The 16728-nt window shown below is 47.1% G+C and overlaps 3 protein-coding genes across 3 annotated transcripts in view; 2 read left to right on the forward strand and 1 right to left on the reverse strand.

Moving 5' to 3' along the window:
* Positions 1-2574, forward strand: part of zdhhc1 (zDHHC palmitoyltransferase 1) — an 11880-nt gene extending 9306 nt beyond the window's left edge. The window contains exon 8 of the mRNA XM_030413264.1: positions 1244-2574. Within this exon, the coding sequence (XP_030269124.1) occupies positions 1244-1867 (624 nt within the window). The 3' untranslated portion in view covers positions 1868-2574. The remainder of the gene's footprint in view (positions 1-1243) is intronic.
* A 6328-nt stretch (positions 2575-8902) lies between these two features.
* Positions 8903-13211, forward strand: tppp3 (tubulin polymerization-promoting protein family member 3). The gene is made up of 4 exons (XM_030413493.1): positions 8903-8997; positions 10301-10501; positions 11461-11614; positions 12399-13211. Exons 2-4 carry the CDS (start codon positions 10314-10316, stop codon positions 12591-12593), a joined length of 537 nt encoding a protein of 178 aa, XP_030269353.1. The 5' UTR covers positions 8903-8997; positions 10301-10313; the 3' UTR covers positions 12594-13211.
* Positions 13212-13278: 67 nt separating this feature from the next.
* The window catches only part of LOC115579770 (transient receptor potential cation channel subfamily M member 1), a 30943-nt gene continuing 27493 nt past the window's right edge, over positions 13279-16728 (reverse strand). Inside the window, exon 28 of the mRNA XM_030413437.1 lies at positions 13279-14952. Within this exon, the coding sequence (XP_030269297.1) occupies positions 14216-14952 (737 nt within the window). The 3' untranslated portion in view covers positions 13279-14215. The remainder of the gene's footprint in view (positions 14953-16728) is intronic.

Genomic DNA, 16728 nt, shown 5'->3' on the forward strand with positions numbered 1-16728 from the left:
AAAGTTGTTTTCATGCCCCTGTTAGAAAATGAAAAACTGTCCTCAAAAGGTTTGGCATTGAGTAGCTATCTACACTCAGCATCTTTTAAAACATTAAGGAAAAGTAATACTAATCCTTTTGTAAAAAACACTATTGTTGTTTGGCACGTGGTACAAAACATTTGAGGTGACCCCCCAGGGATGTCCTGTTTCTCCCCAATCTGGAGTAATGATCACTTCCCCTCGGCAAAGAACGACATAGGTTTTAAAGCATGGTTGAACGAGAGCATAGTGAAACTACAGGATGTAAATGAGAATTACAATCCAAGTCATTCAATGAGTTAAAAGCAAAGTTTGATATACTGCAGAAACACTTCTTTAAGTATCTACAACTTAGAAGCTTTATTCTGGCACACTTAAACAATTCATTGCAACAACCTCCACTCTCCATCTCAGAAACACATGTGACAAAGCTGTGTGGTAAAAGACTGGTCTCCCGGTTTTATAACATGTTGGTTGAAAACCATAAGAAAAACTCTGATAGTAAGAGACAGGAGTGGACACGAGACTTACAAGAAGATATTTCACTCATTGAATGGAGTACAATATGTTTAAAGACACACACTCAAACCATCAACACCCGATTGAGAATGATACAATTTAATTGGATAATGCGAACATATATCTCCCCCTAATATACTTGATTTATGTTATAAGTGTAACAATCACTGGGGGACATTATATCACTGTTTATGGAATTGTGAAGAGATTGAAAAACTTTGGAGCTCAGTGTTAAATTATATCTCTCAGATCACAACTTCCCCTGAACCTTTATGCCCAAGTTATGTATTTTAGGCATTTCTCCAGATGACTGTTCTTTATCTTGTAAGGAAAGAAATCTGAATTTTATAACATTTGGAAGATATTTCTGGAACTGTTGAAGAGTGAAGATATAGAGGAGGCGGTGGGGAAATGAGATAATAGGAAATATTGAATTTGTTGTTGGGAATGTACGCTGTAATCTATTACTGTTTTCACTACTGCCATATGTTCAGGTTGTTCCAGTTGTTGGATGTTGTTGTATAAACACAAAAAACAATAAATATATGTTTTTTTAAAAAAAAGAAGGGACACATTGTTTTCAAAAGGAGGCACTTTTTACAATGGCAGGGCAAAAAGAGCATTAAAATTAAAGCAATGCTTATAATAATTTCTTTGTCATTTGAAGTTTGCTGAATCGAAACAAAATCGATTTAAATCGTAAATCGAGAGATTCCATTTTCAGGCCATATCGCTTCTGTGCTGCAGCTTCTCTCAGAGGTTCATGAGCTCAGAGCCACTTTATTTTTTACTCCTCCTGACTCTGTCTGTGTTTTGTCCTCCTGCAGATCCCAGCAATGTGTCCACGGTGTCTCTGGGTCAGCGGCTTCCCTTCCCAGCATTCCCTCTGAGGTCCTCCCTGCCCCCCCTGGCCCCAGCTGTCCAGGCAGCGGCCCCTCCGGCTGAGTACCACTCTGACTCTGCAGAGTCTCTGGAGGAGATCCCGGTCGTGTTGGCCAAACTGGGCTCTTCGTCCTCTGCTGCTGTGGGAGACGCCTCCACGTCTTCACACAGAGTCATTCCTGCCTTCCCTCCGCCCTCCCCCCAGCCCAGGACTAAGAGGAAGGCCTCCTCCTCCCGCACAAATAAGAGTACTGCGGAGCTGAGGTTTGAGATGGCCTCCGCCCATCCTCCGACCGTGTTCGTCAGCCGGGCCAGCAGAGAGGCACCGGAGCCCCGGGATGGAGACCTCAGTCTGGGCAGGAGGCTGACCAGCTCTAGGCCCGGGTCCAGACCAGCATCTCGGGCATCACTGATCTCAGGTGTAGCCTCCTGGAAGGAGGTGTAACCTGAGCAGACTCCTCTTATCTTCTGCGATCACCTGCACAACGTTCATTTTACTGAACTTTAAGTTGTTTTGTATCTGTGATAATTTATTGGTTATGAAGATGACTTTTTAATTTAAATGCCAAAGGTGAGCGTCAGTCTGTCCGTCTATCTCCACCTGAATGAATTTGGACCTGCAGACTTCACTGAAAGTCTTCAGTGTTTGTGTCTCTGCTGGTATTCCTGTGGAGACACTCCCAGTTGTTTTTATGTTTCCCAGTTAACATGTCCTCTTCTGCGTCCTGCTGGTCTCCATGGTAACTCGGGGCCAGAGGGGTGGAGTGCTGACATCACTTCCTTTCTGTTCCATCACTTCACATCTTTGCAGCAGCAGCAGTAACCTTGAATATGCTGCTAAATCACAGTCATGCTAAAGCTAATGCTAATGCTCAGCAGTGCAGGTTCTGTTCTGTCACGGTCACATCGGCGGACCTTAAAGGACCAATACTCCATCCATACCATAAAAATCAATCCGTTTGTTAATATTCAATCCATACAAAAATTACATTAATAATCATGTGATTGAAGTTTACAGTGAAACATATTATTAAACCAATTAATTAAAAACATTTAATTAAGTAAAACTTACTGTGATGTCATCATTAAACTTGTTTATTTTTATTTATTGATTTTTTTATTTTTAATAAAGTTCCATTTTTGTCAATTTCACTTTTAGCCAATCAGCTGCCTCCATCATCTGTTGTTTGTGTAGCGCCCCCTGGCTGCAGCTCAAGGGGTTTTTGATTTTATTTTTTTATTTATTTATTTGCACTAAACCACAAACAAATAAAATGAACAACTTCCAGAAGAAGCAGATTGTGCAGGTGAGCTCAGGGTTTGTCGTGTTGAAGGAGCGGTTAGTGAACTCCTCGTCCTCGCTGCACTGTGGATTCAGGGATCCTGCAACAATTCTCCGCCTCCTCCTCTGTTTGAAAGTCTCAGAGGCGGCAAGAGGTGAAATTTCACAGTGGCGCTGATCCGCCTCTGGAGGTAGAATCAGGGGTGCAGCATTGGCGAACCGAACCAGTGTGAATGGATAAGCCGGCGGCCCACACCGGAGGGCATGTCGGTCTTGATTACGGGGAATGAAATATAATCGTACAACGAACATGTCAACTCAATGTGCATAAACACCTGAAGTGTGCGCCTTTCTCCAGTCTACTCCGTAACTTACCACAGTAACATACTTTAAAGCCACCGCCATTTGCAGTCTCCAGCGGTTGTCCACTTTTTCTAAGCAAAGTAGCTCTCTGAAGACGTTTGTTTTCCTCTAATTTCAGCTAGCTTGAGGGCTTTTTTTGGGTATACCGGGCAAGTCGCTGGCGCCTGAGTGGCAGCCTGTTACAGCAGCGCTCGCTTACTTTTGAGCTTTTCCTCTTTTTATATTTATTTTTGTACTTTTTAACTGTTTTTTAATGACTTCTCTTTGGAGCTCTCTCTCCAGGCAGTATGGAGACCAGACTTGATTTTTTCGCTCTGGTCGTAATACTGCTTTTTTCACCGTTTTCCGCCGTGTCCGTGGCGCCTGTACGCAGCCCTATTGTTTACAGCAGGGATGGTGGCGCCTGGATGGTTTTCAATGCAGCGGCAGACAGCAGTAAGAGGAAAGGGAAGAGTAAAAGTAAACAGCAAATCTCTCCCTTACACCTATTCTAATGTTATAATAAATTGTAAAGAAACGAGAACACACTGAAGGTTTGACTTATCTCTATGTATTAACAGAAAGTAAATTAAATTAAGTCTGACCCGGACGCACACACCAAACAAACATTTGGCCAAAAGACCCACAATAACCCAAAAATGGAAACGTAAAGTGTCCGTGAAAGAATTAGTCCTTAAAGAAAAGTATCAAATAAAACTACCTTTGACAGGTGGAAATGTGGCGAGCCGCCGTAAGTCTCAGTGAAAAAAAAGGAACCACGCAAAGCTCACCCAGCCTGTTCCACAACTGGATCATGGATCAAAAAATCTTTAAAAAAAAGAAGACTACCGGATTACTAATCCGGTAGTCTTCTTTTTTTTAAAGATTTTTTGTGGCATAGACACCTTTATTAGCAGTAGACAGAGAGGAAACATGGGAGAGGTGACATGCAGCAAAGGACCTCCGGCCAGAATCGAACCGGGGTCGGCTGCGTTTTATGGCATGCGCTCCAACCACTCGACCACCTGCGCGCCTAATCCGGTAGTCTTCTAATCCTTTTTTTGTTTCTGTTGAATTCCTCCTGTGGAGATTCACTGAACAATCCTGTGTCCTTGTGTGTGGATAACACTGTACCCACCAGGACTGTACGGTGTTTTTCACACAGCAAACCCTGGATTAATCCTGACATAAAGGCTCTCCTTTTTCTTTCTTTCTTTTTTTGTTTTATAAATGTTGTTATTCATTTGACAGGCAAAAGTACATACAATAAGAAATACGGACTGCTTCCTTTCCAAAAACAACAACAACCACTTCACACACTTGGACCATCGCAGGTCCAGTCGTGTGAAGGAGAGGTACCACATTTTCTCATTTGCAGGAGAAATAAAGGAAATTCTGATTCTGACTGAAACAGGTACGTGTCAAGCGCAACAAGAGGAACATTCAAATGTTATTGAAAGAGAATCCGTAGTTATTCTTTGTCTGTTGCCCGGTACCAAACAACCCACGGACCGGTACCGGTTGGGGACCTCTGACTTACAGTGAAAAACGTAACATTGTCACTTTCCAGGATGTTTGGTGGGTCAGGATCTCAATCACTACACATTATAACAGCATCCATATGATTATAAAGAGTCAGCAGGACACCTGAAACATGTTGGAAACACACCAGTTCTGTGTGAATTACACAGCGGTTCATATTTAAGGCGGAGCTGCTTCACTCTGTGCTAGTAAAACTGATCCAGGTTTACAACTAGCAGCCAGTTAGCTTAGCTTAGCTTAGCTTAGCTTAGGACTGGACTGTTGACTACACAGTGATGCCTTTTGTGTGGTGGCTGTTGCACTCCACTGTTGTGTTGGGCACTTGTTGCTGTTTTGGTGTGTGTGTCTGTTACCACAGTTGGTGCATTTGCTTTTTGTGTTCTCTCCTCATGGTGGTGGCCATTTTGTTTGTGGGGGTGGCACCCACAGACTTGATTTTGGTCCTGTGCAGAAGTGTTTTTATGTAGATTGGTTTTAAGGGGGAACAGATATATGATTGCTCAAAACCTGACTGCATTAACTTGAACATTTCTTTAGGGGAGAAATGTTCAGTTTTAAGGGGGGAGGTGTTACGACCCTAGAGGTCTTATGTTTTTCTGTCTTTTAACCCTCTTTTTACCTGAGTGAGAGTGTGTGTGTGTGTGTGTGATTGGGTGCAGGTGTGTTTGAGTGGTTGCAGGTTGCCCTGGGAGCTGATTGGTTCCTGCCTGACAATAAGAGTTTAAAGGCAGGCTCTGCCCAGTTCCTGTGGACCCCGACTGCCAGCATGCTTGTTGAAAATGTGTTTGTTTTGAATAAAACTTTGTTAAAACGTTCGCTGCTGGTGGTGTTTGGGGAACAGGAAGAGGGGAGTCTCAATTTCTTGTTGCACCAGGGTTTCCCCTAGGCCCTGGCCGTAACAGCCGGGCACCAGGCAGGTGGATTCCCTGTTCCCAGTGTTTATGCTAAGTGGAGCTAATGAGTTTAGCATCAAGCTAATGTATTTCACTGAATGTTGGACTGTTCCTGTCAGAGTCTTGGTCTTCACTTGCAGTCTGTCCGGTCACATTCCAGGTGTTTGGCTGAAGACGTCAGCAGATTTGACCCGTTTATCAATAAACAACAACACCTGATCAGTTTCTGGTAGTTTGATCCTTCCCGCTGTTGCTGAGCCACATATAGAATTCATGACATTTGTGTGTATGTTGTAATAACTGGATCTGGATTTATCTTCTAACACAGACGACACCAGCTGTGTTGAGTCCTGACAGTCTCACCTGCTGCAGGGACTCAGGTGTGTCCTTCATCACCTGTCTTTAGCCCTCATGAGAGGCCGTCCTCACACTCTGATTGGCTGTGAGGGAATGACCCAAGCTGCTCTCAGGAGTCATCCTGCACACCTGAACAACAGGCACAACAAACTCTAACAGTCCTGATCAGAACATGAGCTGCTCTGCATCATGTGAGGTCTCATTAAAATAATACAGCAGATTTATTATCAGGCGCAAGATAACATCTGTGTGTGTGTGTGTGTGTGTGTGTGTGTGTGTGTGTGTGTGTGTGTGTATGTCATCATCCCTCTGCGATTTGGGGGGAGGTTGCCCCGGCAACGAGCCACGACAACATCATAACAGCGTCAATCAAAGAGGGGCGGCAATGAGAAGCAGGTCACACACACGCACACACACACACACACGCACGCACGCACGCACGCACACACGCACGCACACACACACGCACGCACACACACACACACACACACACACGCACACACACACGCACACACACTGTAGTTTGCCTGTTATAGCACCATCAGGCTCAGACTGACTGTGTGTGACCCTGTTGAATGGAAGTTCTGGTTCTAGATGGGCTCCGTGCAGACTGGTGGTCCTGGCAGCAGGTCCGTACAGAGGTGGGAGCATTTGCAGTCCACCTCTGTACACGGAGACTTTATTCCCGTCCTCTGCTGTCTTCACTCTTCAGACCGAAGCCATCACGGAGTCTCACAGTGTGTGATCCTCTGTGTTGGTCTGAGCAGGTGGCACCAGTGAACATGATCACTAACATGGAGGCTGTGGCTATTTCCTGGAAACAGGCCGAGAACATCCTGAACTCAAGGATTTTATTTGTTCATGTTTCTTCCATCAAATCAATAAAAGCAGCTGAGCTGCAGCTCACTGGCGTCCTGACAGACATGATGACATGAGGTCATTCTGGTCTCTGGAGACCGTCCCACCCTGATGATGTCATCCTGAAGTCCTCCCACTGACAGCTGCTTCCTGCTGACATGACCAAGGACATGAGGTCACATCCTGTTGTGTCCTCTGAGATTTGAGTTTATCTGACTTCAATCAAAGTCTGACTGCAGGATTAAACTGATGTGGGATCAGCTGACAGTCACACCACGCTGCCTGTCTCCTGTCTCCTTCCATCTTCCTGTTCACAGACACTTCCTGTCTCCTCGTCACACTGTGACACATGTCATTGTTTGTGTTTGTGTTGTCATGACAACAGTGTGCTAGGTGTCTAATTTAAACTGGGACACCAGGAAGAGAACGGATCAGCACCCAGTGTTCAAACAGCTGCTGGGTCACACTGTTATCTAGTGCTGGTCTTGGTCTCTGTGCTGGTTCTGGTCTCTGTGCTGGTTCTGGTCTCTGTGCTGTTGACATTAGAGACAAAAAGACATCGAGACAATTCGCTGCTGTTTGGACACAGAAACATTCAGGCTGCTGCAAACTGACTTCATACAAACATGATGTCATGCTTTCATTTAATGCTGAATTTACAAGAAGACACCTCCTGCTCCTCCTGCTCCTCCTGCACCTCCTCCTGCTCCTCCTGCACCTCCTCCTGCTCCTCCTGCACCTCCTCCTCCTCCTCCTGCTCCTCCTGCTCCTCCTGCACCTCCTCCTCCTCCTGCTCCTCCTCCTCCTCCTGCACCTCCTCCTGCTCCTCCTGCACCTCCTCCTGCTCCTCCTGCTCCTCCTCCTCCTCCTGCTCCTCCTGCACCTCCCCCTCCTCCTCCTCCTCCTGCTCCTCCTGCACCTCCCCCTCCTCCTCCTCCTCCTGCTCCTCCTGCTCCTCCTGCTCCTCCTGCACCTCCTGCACCTCCCCCTCCTGCTCCTCCTTCTCCTCCTGCACCACCTTCGCCTGCTGCACCTCCTGCACCTCTTGCACCTCCTCCTCCTGCTCCTCCTGCTCCTCCTGCACCTCCTCCTGCTCCTCCTGCTCCTCCTGCACCTCCTCCTGCTCCTCCTGCACCTCCTCCTGCTCCTCCTGCACCTCCTCCTCCTCCTGCTCCTCCTGCTCCTCCTGCTCCTCCTGCTCCTCCTGCTCCTCCTGCACCTCCCCCTCCTCCTCCTCCTCCTGCTCCTCCTCCTCCTGCACCTCCCCCCTCCTCCTCCTCCTCCTCACTGCTCCTCCTGCTCCTCCTGCTCCTCCTGCACCTCCCCCTCCTGCTCCTCCTTCTCCTCCTGCACCACCTTCGCCTGCTGCACCTCCTGCACCTCTTGCACCTCCTCCTCCTGCTCCTCCTCCTCCTCCTCCTGCTCCTCCTGCCTCTTCTGCACCTCCTCCTCCTCCTCCTCCTCCTGCTCCTCCTCCTCCTTCTCCTCCTCCTCCTCCTGCACCTCCTGCACCTCCTTCGCCTCCTGCACCTCCTGCACCTCCTGCTCCTCCTCCTGCTCCTCCTGCACCTCCTCCTCCTCCTGCTCCTCCTCCTCCTCCTCCTTCTGCACCTCCTCCTCCTCCTGCACCTCCTCCTCCTCCTGCTCCTCCTCCTCCTTCTCCTCCTGCACCTCCTCCTCCTCCTGCACCTCCTCCTCCTCCTGCACCTCCTGCACCTCCCCCTCCTGCTCCTCCTCCTCCTGCACCTCCTGCTCCTCCTGCCTCCTCCTCCTGCACCTCCTCCTCCTCCTGCACCTCCTGCTCCTCCTGCACCTCCTGCTCCTCCTGCACCTCCTCCTCCTGCACCTCCTGCACCTCCTGCACCTCCTGCTCCTCCTCCTCCTCCTGCTGCACCTCCTGCACCTCCTGCACCTCCTGCACCTCCTTCGCCTGCTGCACCTCCTGCACCTCCTGCACCTCCTTCTTCTCCTGCTGCACACGCACACTCAAACACATGCACACACGCACACACACTATAAAATGTAATATTCTGATGATTTATTGATTTATTGATTTCATGTATCCGCCGGTCACACTGTGTAATGATCCATGTGACCTCTGACCCCTGTCTCTGCCCCGCCCCCCTCCTCTTTTTTATTGCCCTCCCCTGATGTGGGACATGATGTAACCATGGCGACGGGATAAACAGAGGATAACAAGCCTGCAGCAGCTCAGAGCTGCAGCACCGAGGACGAGAGGCAGAACAGAGACGGAGGTGAAGAGGAAGAGGAGACAGACACGGGACAGAGAAGGACAGACAGGTAAGACTGCAGGACACTCTGTAAGTGTGTGTGTGTGTGTGTGTGTGTGTGTGTGTGTGTGTGTGTGTGTGTGTGTGTGTGTGTGTGTGTGTGTGTTCATCTGATGTTTTTAGGAGTGAAATTATATTTGAATAATCCAGGAGGACAGATGAGCACAGGACTGATGAACAGTGTGTTCTCAGTGCTGCAGGTGAAATTTCAGAGACGGTCAGTGTGAAGAGTTAACTGCAGGAAACAAAGTGACGACACCTTTCACAATAAGAGTGTTCGGGTTAGGTCTCGGCGTGTCTCAGTCCTGTTTCATAGACGTCGGTCAGGAACAGAAACACACACAGCCCACGTTTGACTTCAGTCAGGACAGGTAGCGTCCCGTGTGGACAGACTGAGGTTTTGACACTTCATCAAGTTTTTAACGGAGGACACATCTGTGTGAGGAGGGGGAGGGGCAGCTGGAGCTCAGGTCACCCAGCTGAGGTCTACATGTCTACCTGTCAGCTGCTCTGTAGGCTCTAAACAGTAGAGTGACAGGATTCCTCAATGGACTGTCTTCACTGTCTGGTTCTGTTTGGATCTGGACCAGCAGCTCCTGAGCTGGAACAGGAAGGGGATCCATGTTGGTTGATGTGGTTTTGAGTGTGTTCACCTTCAGTTAGTCTTCACAGCTTCAGAGGACCAGCTGTCTGCAGACAGGTGACACCACATCCTTATCTGTGGAATGTGTCACCAATGATTTCCTGCAGCCATGTTGGAGCATCCTCCACTTTTTTATGCACCATATATGAGAGGACGTGGTCACACACGTTGAACGTGATTGGGCGGAGGACAAAAGTCTTTGATCTTCTGCTGCGTGTGAGTTGTTGCATTCACGGTTCATATTTTAGACGAGTTGAAACAGGATCAGCTCCTCGTACTGCTGCTTGATCACTGTTGCTATCTGTTGCCTGTACACAATAAATGTTCGCCATTGGCTGGTTGAATATGAAGTCGGCTGAATTGAAAATATGGTTGGTCAGGTTGTCTCAGAGGTGGAGGAGGAAGCAGCAGCAGTTCAGAGCTGCAGGCGGTGCTGCTGAACAGGCGGAGCAGAAACCTTCAAAAGCTCAACACGTTGAGAATGTGATGAGGTGGACACTGTTAATAGTCGCTCACAGTATTAAAGTCACTGTGCAGGTTCCTCTCCTCCCGACAGGTGAACCTCATACTACAGTCTACCTGCTGCCGGATGACACGAAGCTCATGATCTGATTTTTGTTCCGGGAGTTCTGACTGATCATCACATCATCAGCTGGATTTTGCTTTTCAGATATTTTCCCATCATGGCGGAGAGCGCGGATGTGGAGCAGCTCCTGACGTCTTTTAAGAAGTTTGCCCTTCATGGTGACCCGAAGGCGACGGGGAAGGAGTTGAACGGGAAGAACTGGGCCAAACTGTGCAAAGACTGTAAGATCATCGACGGCAAGAACGTGACCGGCACCGACGTGGACATCGTGTTCTCCAAAGTCAAGTGAGTTCAAGTGTCTGTGTTGGTGTGTCTGTCAGTGCATCTGAGGTCACTGTGAGACTTTGGATCCCTGACTTCAGTCTGTCAGGCAGCAGACCTTTAAAAAGTCAGTCGTCAGTACAAAATGAGTTCTGTATGAAAGATCAGAGCAAAAAGAATAACTGCTGCATATAAAAGGTCGTCTCTGTGGATTATATCCATCTGATGACGTCTGACTTCAACTTCAGATAAACAGTTTTTACAAAGAAGGAAGATGGTGGATCTCCTCCATCGCTTCCATCAGAGTCACATTCTGTTTGGAGCCTGAGAACCGGTTCAAACCACCGAAACATACTATACTAATATAGAAATAACTCTTGACTTACTAATGTCTCTTCACTAAAGAAACTGACTTTAATATTAAGTCAAGTCAAAGTTTCCTGAGTGAGAAAGAAGAACAGACAGCAGAGAAATGTGAACAGGGTCCAAACGGGCAGAACTTCAGTGTGCCAGTGTGAGCAGGTGACTTCAGTGTGCAGGGAGTCAGGAAGGACTCAGAGTGACTCAGGTGTGTCCTTCATCACCTGTCTTCAGCCTTCACCAGAGGCCGTGCTCACGCTCTGATTGGCTGGGAGGGAATGACCCAAGCTGCTCTCCATCATTAATCAGGACTCAGTGTGCACACCTGAACAACAGGTGACCTGAATGTGCTGCAGTCGGTCCACAGAGACTCTGACGGTCCGGATCAGAACACAGACTGAGACATCACGAACTGATCATGAACATCCCAGGTTCACACTCAGACAGAACATTTACAATACGTAAAATCATTATCCTCAAAATCAAATAAACGATTGTGGTAAGTGGAATATTCTCTGTGATATTTCATTTCATGATTGACAGTAAAACAAAAAGATCCACAGAGTGGGTGTCTGCAGCTGTTTCACTCTTTAGTGTTTCCTGATGTGTTTGTGTTCCTGCAGACAGAAGACGTCGCGGGTCGTCACCTACGAGGAGTTTCACAGAGCTCTGGAGGAGTTGGCTCCAAAGAGGTTCAAAGGTCAAAGTAAAGAGGAGGCGCTGGACTCCATCTTCAAACTGGTGGAAGGAAAAGAGCCGAACAACGCCGGAGTGACGGTGAGACCAACAGATACCCACTGAGATTAAGTTCCCTCCATCATGTGTTTGCAGGGATGAGCAGTGACCGACACAAACAAGCAGCTCGATCATCATCTCCCAGCGTGTGAGCGTGGTGTTAACCTGTAACACACCTGAACACTGTCAGACAGACGCAGTCAGGATCAGTCCACTCCTACACGCCATCCAGATGAGCATTTTAGCTCTGTTTCAGAAATGATCTCTATCCATGAAACACACATGACAACACGTGTCTCATGTCAGGTGAAGACCAGGTTTCCTCGTAGTCCTGCAGCTGCTGCTGTACATCAGCAACAGGGTGGAGGTTTGGTAATGTTCAGCATCATCCCCCTGCACCACCATCAGCTTCCTGTGTTTCACTGAGTTTATGAGCTGCTTCTTCTTTGGTGTATGTAACAGTATCGTGTGCATACATGTGAACTACACAACCAACAACCAGCTGAGGAAGTTGTTTATTATAGAAGCTTTGACTCTGAGTCATGAACCTGAGCTCAGTCGGTGTACTGCAGGAATACGACTACCCTGAAATTCACTCTCTCCATTGTTCTTGGGTGGTGTCATCAGCCTGAGTCCACTCGGACACCTCGGGCCCTGATGCTTCAGTGCTGTGAGTCTTTGAGTTGACCAGAATCTTCTCTCAGCCTCAGTGTTTCTGCAGTTGCTGCTCTCAACCTGTAGAGGAAATCACTGTCAGGTGCCTGTGAACAGCTCACCTGTGTGGAGTCATGTCTCATGCATGTCCTGTCCTCTTTGTGTCCATCAGAAAGTGGCGAAGAAGGGGGCGGTGGACCGGCTGACGGACGCGTCTCGTTACACTGGCTCACACAAGGAGCGCTTCGATGAGAGCGGCAAGGGCCGAGGACGTGAGGGCCGCGAGGAGCTGGTGGAGAAAACGGGCTACGTGGGCGCTTACAAGAACGCCGGAACGTATGACAACAAGATGAGGGCTGAGAAATAACGAGGCTGGAAGTAGAGCTCATTTACAGCACTTAATCTGGACCAAACCTTGAACTATGGCCCCCCTTCTGTTTGTGTGTGTGTGTGTGTGTGTGTGTGTGTGTGGGAGTGAGAGAGGAAACCGGTCTCAGCTGATGCTCTTCTTTCCTGTCCTCAGTTGTATCTGTCTGATTCAGTCAGTCGGTCAGTCAGTTGCTCCAAATCAGGGCTGTGACCAGCTCACCTGCTCCACCTGCAGCCTTCCTCAGTGCTGTCAACTCCACCTGTGCTGGTGGTGTCAGAGGTAGCGTCAGAGGCGAGGCAGCATCTGGGAGAATAGAGTGGGAGCGTGTGGATCTGATAACTGCACAGGACCTTCACTCAGCTAATACAGAGAAATGTCCCACAAAGCAACGTTACAGGACCAAACAACAGCAACTTTAACTGTTACTGTCTTTGGAAACTTAGGAGGAAAATAATACTGCATGATGGGATTTCCTTATGTTTAATATAAAAGAGTTGTTCTTCTGCAGTTTAATGTTCTAAAGCTTATAAACTTGGATTGTGTCTTCATGTTTGGAGGTGATGCTGTGGCAGAAACTGGACTTCAGTTACTTTAATAAATGAATTACAACAAGAAGTGGTTTCTGTTCTTTGTTTTCATGATGAAAAAAGGTGTGAAGGAGAGACGGACACAAACCGATCAATCAATCTGTGATTACATCTTTTATTGTCAGGAGATTTTATTCTCTTTAATCTGCCAATAATCTCTGATTGATCACCTACGATCTGATCGATCAGCACTTTGAATCAAACAAAGATGAGAATCAGAGTTCCTCAGTTTAATCTAAAATTGATTTTAATTAAAGATAATTTATACTAAATATCATCAAACATAAAAATACAATAAGTGATAACAGGACAAACTACGTTAATAATTATGAAATATACATGTTATATATTTTATCTCTAATGATCAATTCTGTTCAAACAACAACAAACTTTCAGTTTTTAGACTTCATCTCTGCTTTATATTCAAACATATATCGTTTTACAAAGTTCTCAGAGAGTTCAGGATCAGATTACAGTCAGCTCATCAATAACCTTTAACAATGTTCATCATAAGTGATCAATATATGTTATTTAATTCACACACAGTCAACACATCATAGCACACAGAAACCTGACGTGGTCATTAAGTTACTGATATTTACACGTTTAAACATTCTGATATGAAATGGAGTGAACTCGTCACCTCCTGCAGCCGTGGACAGAACATCGGACCCGACTGGACTCAGACCTGTCCACAACTCCTCCTACCTCAGAGCAGAACTGAAACCACACGGTTGATCTCATCTCTTTGCGATGCTTCTGTGTTGTGCAACAGTCACTTTGTTGACATGTTGATCGATCAGAAGAATATTAATCAGCTTCAGGCCTGCAGGACTAACTTTGCATTCTGGTTTTGATCTTTTCTCTCACGTAAAAGATTTGAGATCACGATCTCTGACTGTGACAACCAGAGACCTGAACCATGAGCTGAAACTATCACACTGTTATTATAAGAATATTGATCACCTGCTTTATTGATCCCTGAAGGGAAACACAGAGTGGACAGTCCAGAGTCTCCTCAGTCCTCCAGGATCAGCAGTCAGAGTCTCTGGACCTGGTCCTGGACCTCAGCCCCCCTGCAGACCTGCTGAACGCTGACACCAAGTCTTTGACGCTGCCGGTGGAGCGAAGCGTCTCCTCGCCCTCCTTCTTCGTCCTCATCTTCCTCGGGTTGGTGTTTAGACTCTTGGAGCGCAGGGTCGGGTACATCTTGTCCTCTCCCAGCAGCAGCTCCTCCTCCGATGACTCCCCCCCCCGTTTGTTACCGTGGTGACTGTTTGCGGTGTCATCCACCTGCTCGCCGCCCGATGGCCCGGACGTTCCCTCCTCTACTTCCTGTTTGGTCTCATCACCTTGACTCCTCTCCACAGAGGAGGGAAGGACTCTGCAGCCAGGCATGCTGGGAGATCTGGAGACCCGCTGGGAGGCAGGGGGATTCTGACTGGGCGCCCCCTGCTGGTCCTGGGGGGTGGGGCTGCAGATGACGCTGCTAATGGACTTCTTGTTGGAGGAGGGGGAGATGCTGAGGGTCGGAGAGGGTGAACGCTGTGTGACCTTTGACCTCTCCAGAGGGAAGGACGCCGCCGCCTCCAGCTGGGTTTTCTCTGCTGGTCTCTGCTCGCTGGCATCAGTCGGGCCAGACTGAGGAGAGGCGGGGTCGGTGTGGGGGGGGTCGCAGGGGGAGATGAGGATATCGACATTGGACAGAGACTGAGTCCTGTCCTTCGGTCCTCTCACCTCCAGAGTTGAGCCGTACTCCTTCACCTCACCTGCAACCAGGAAGTTCGCACTCAAATCACACCTTCAGAACAGATTCCTTTTCTAACACGATATATGATTTAAATTTATTTTATTTATTGGTTTAATTTAACAGGGACAGAGTACATTAATTAAACATTCCTGTAACTGCACCAGAGTTAGCCAGAAGGCTATTTTCCATCTGTTGTCCCTGGAAATTTTGACCAAATGAGATTTGATCCAGTGACAGCAGAGTGACGAGAAGCCAGTTCATGGTGCACCTGTACTGAGTTCACAGAGTTCAGACAGAGTGCAGTACCCCAACATAACCAGCAGGAGAACCTCAGAACTCCAGTCTGGACGTTGTTTAGAGAGCCTTTCCACGTCAAAGTAAAGTTTTTTTTTAAGTCATTACTTACGAGGTTTTTTATGGAGTTAGAATAATGCAAAACCTGGGCGCGCAGGTGGTCGAGTGGTTAGAGCGCATGCCATCAACGCAGCCGACCCTGGTTCGATTCTGGACGGAGGTCCTTTGCTGCATGTCACCTCCCCCTCTCTCTCTCTCCCATATTTCCTATCTGTCTACTGCTTAATAAAGGTGTCTATGCCAAAAAAATAAAAAAGAATGATGCAAAACCTCACACACACACAAAATGTGTTTAACTCACGCCCAACGATTCACAAACAAACTCAGTGTGGTTTGCAAATAAGAAATGTACCTATCAAACAAATACATCATGCTTCAGAAACTAATACAGCATGTTTTACACATACAAAGAAACACATTTCCTCAAGTACAAAAAAATATCCTTCAAGTACAAAAAACAGTACGAAAGTACTTTTCTGTGATGCTGATCCACACACAAATGCCAGTAAACTTTCTAACAAATGTCCTGTAATTCGCACTCCACCACAGCAGGTGGCGCTGTTGAGACAATTTAAGGCCGGCAGGACGATTTTTCTCCACCCAAATTTATTTTTATTTTTTTTCTATTTTATTCAAGGCAACAGGATTTACCATAGACATAGACACATAAACACCTCATTGAGCGCTGGACCCTACAGCGAAGTCACCATCATATTGGAGAAGGCAGCTCCGCCCTGTGAACTGTCATGTATCATCACAGTAACACATGCAACACATGCAACACATATCCCATGCCATTGATGCATCAGTGACTCAGGGCCGCAGGTTCATTTTCATCCTATATTCTTCAACCTTTGATGAACGTAACCACCCGCCCTATCATACTCGGTCATGGTGGCACACTGCAAAATCTATGTCAATGCCAATTCAATATTACACATCCTCAGAACAGGACACAACAACACCCAGAAGATGTCCAGAAAACAACTAAACGAAACATATCCGAACAACAACAGTCTCATGAGCACTTGAGAATTCACTCCCATGAGTCTTTGCGCCATCAGCGCTCGCCGTCCACAATCGGTACCCCACCAGTCACTACATTCATAATCATCAGAGAACGTTCCAGATGTTGTTTTTGTTTCCTATCTGTTTCCTGAATATATCCGTACGCCTGTGAATGTGTAAATAAGAGACATTAACTTATAGCACTTTGTAGAAGGAGCTTTATAAAGTTCACTCCATTGACTCGTATCAGTTCACGGGGCGGAGCTGCCTCTTCCAATATGATGGTGCCATCAACGTATGTCTATGGTAAATCCTGTTGCGGCCTTGAATAAAATAGAAAAATAAAAATTTTGGTGGAAAAAAAATCATCCTGCCGGCCTTAAATTGTCTCAACAGCGCCACCTGTTGTTGTGGAGTGCGAATTACAGGACAT

This window comes from Sparus aurata, chromosome 4 (assembly GCF_900880675.1).
Source record: "Sparus aurata chromosome 4, fSpaAur1.1, whole genome shotgun sequence".
Lineage (NCBI taxonomy): Eukaryota > Metazoa > Chordata > Actinopteri > Spariformes > Sparidae > Sparus > Sparus aurata.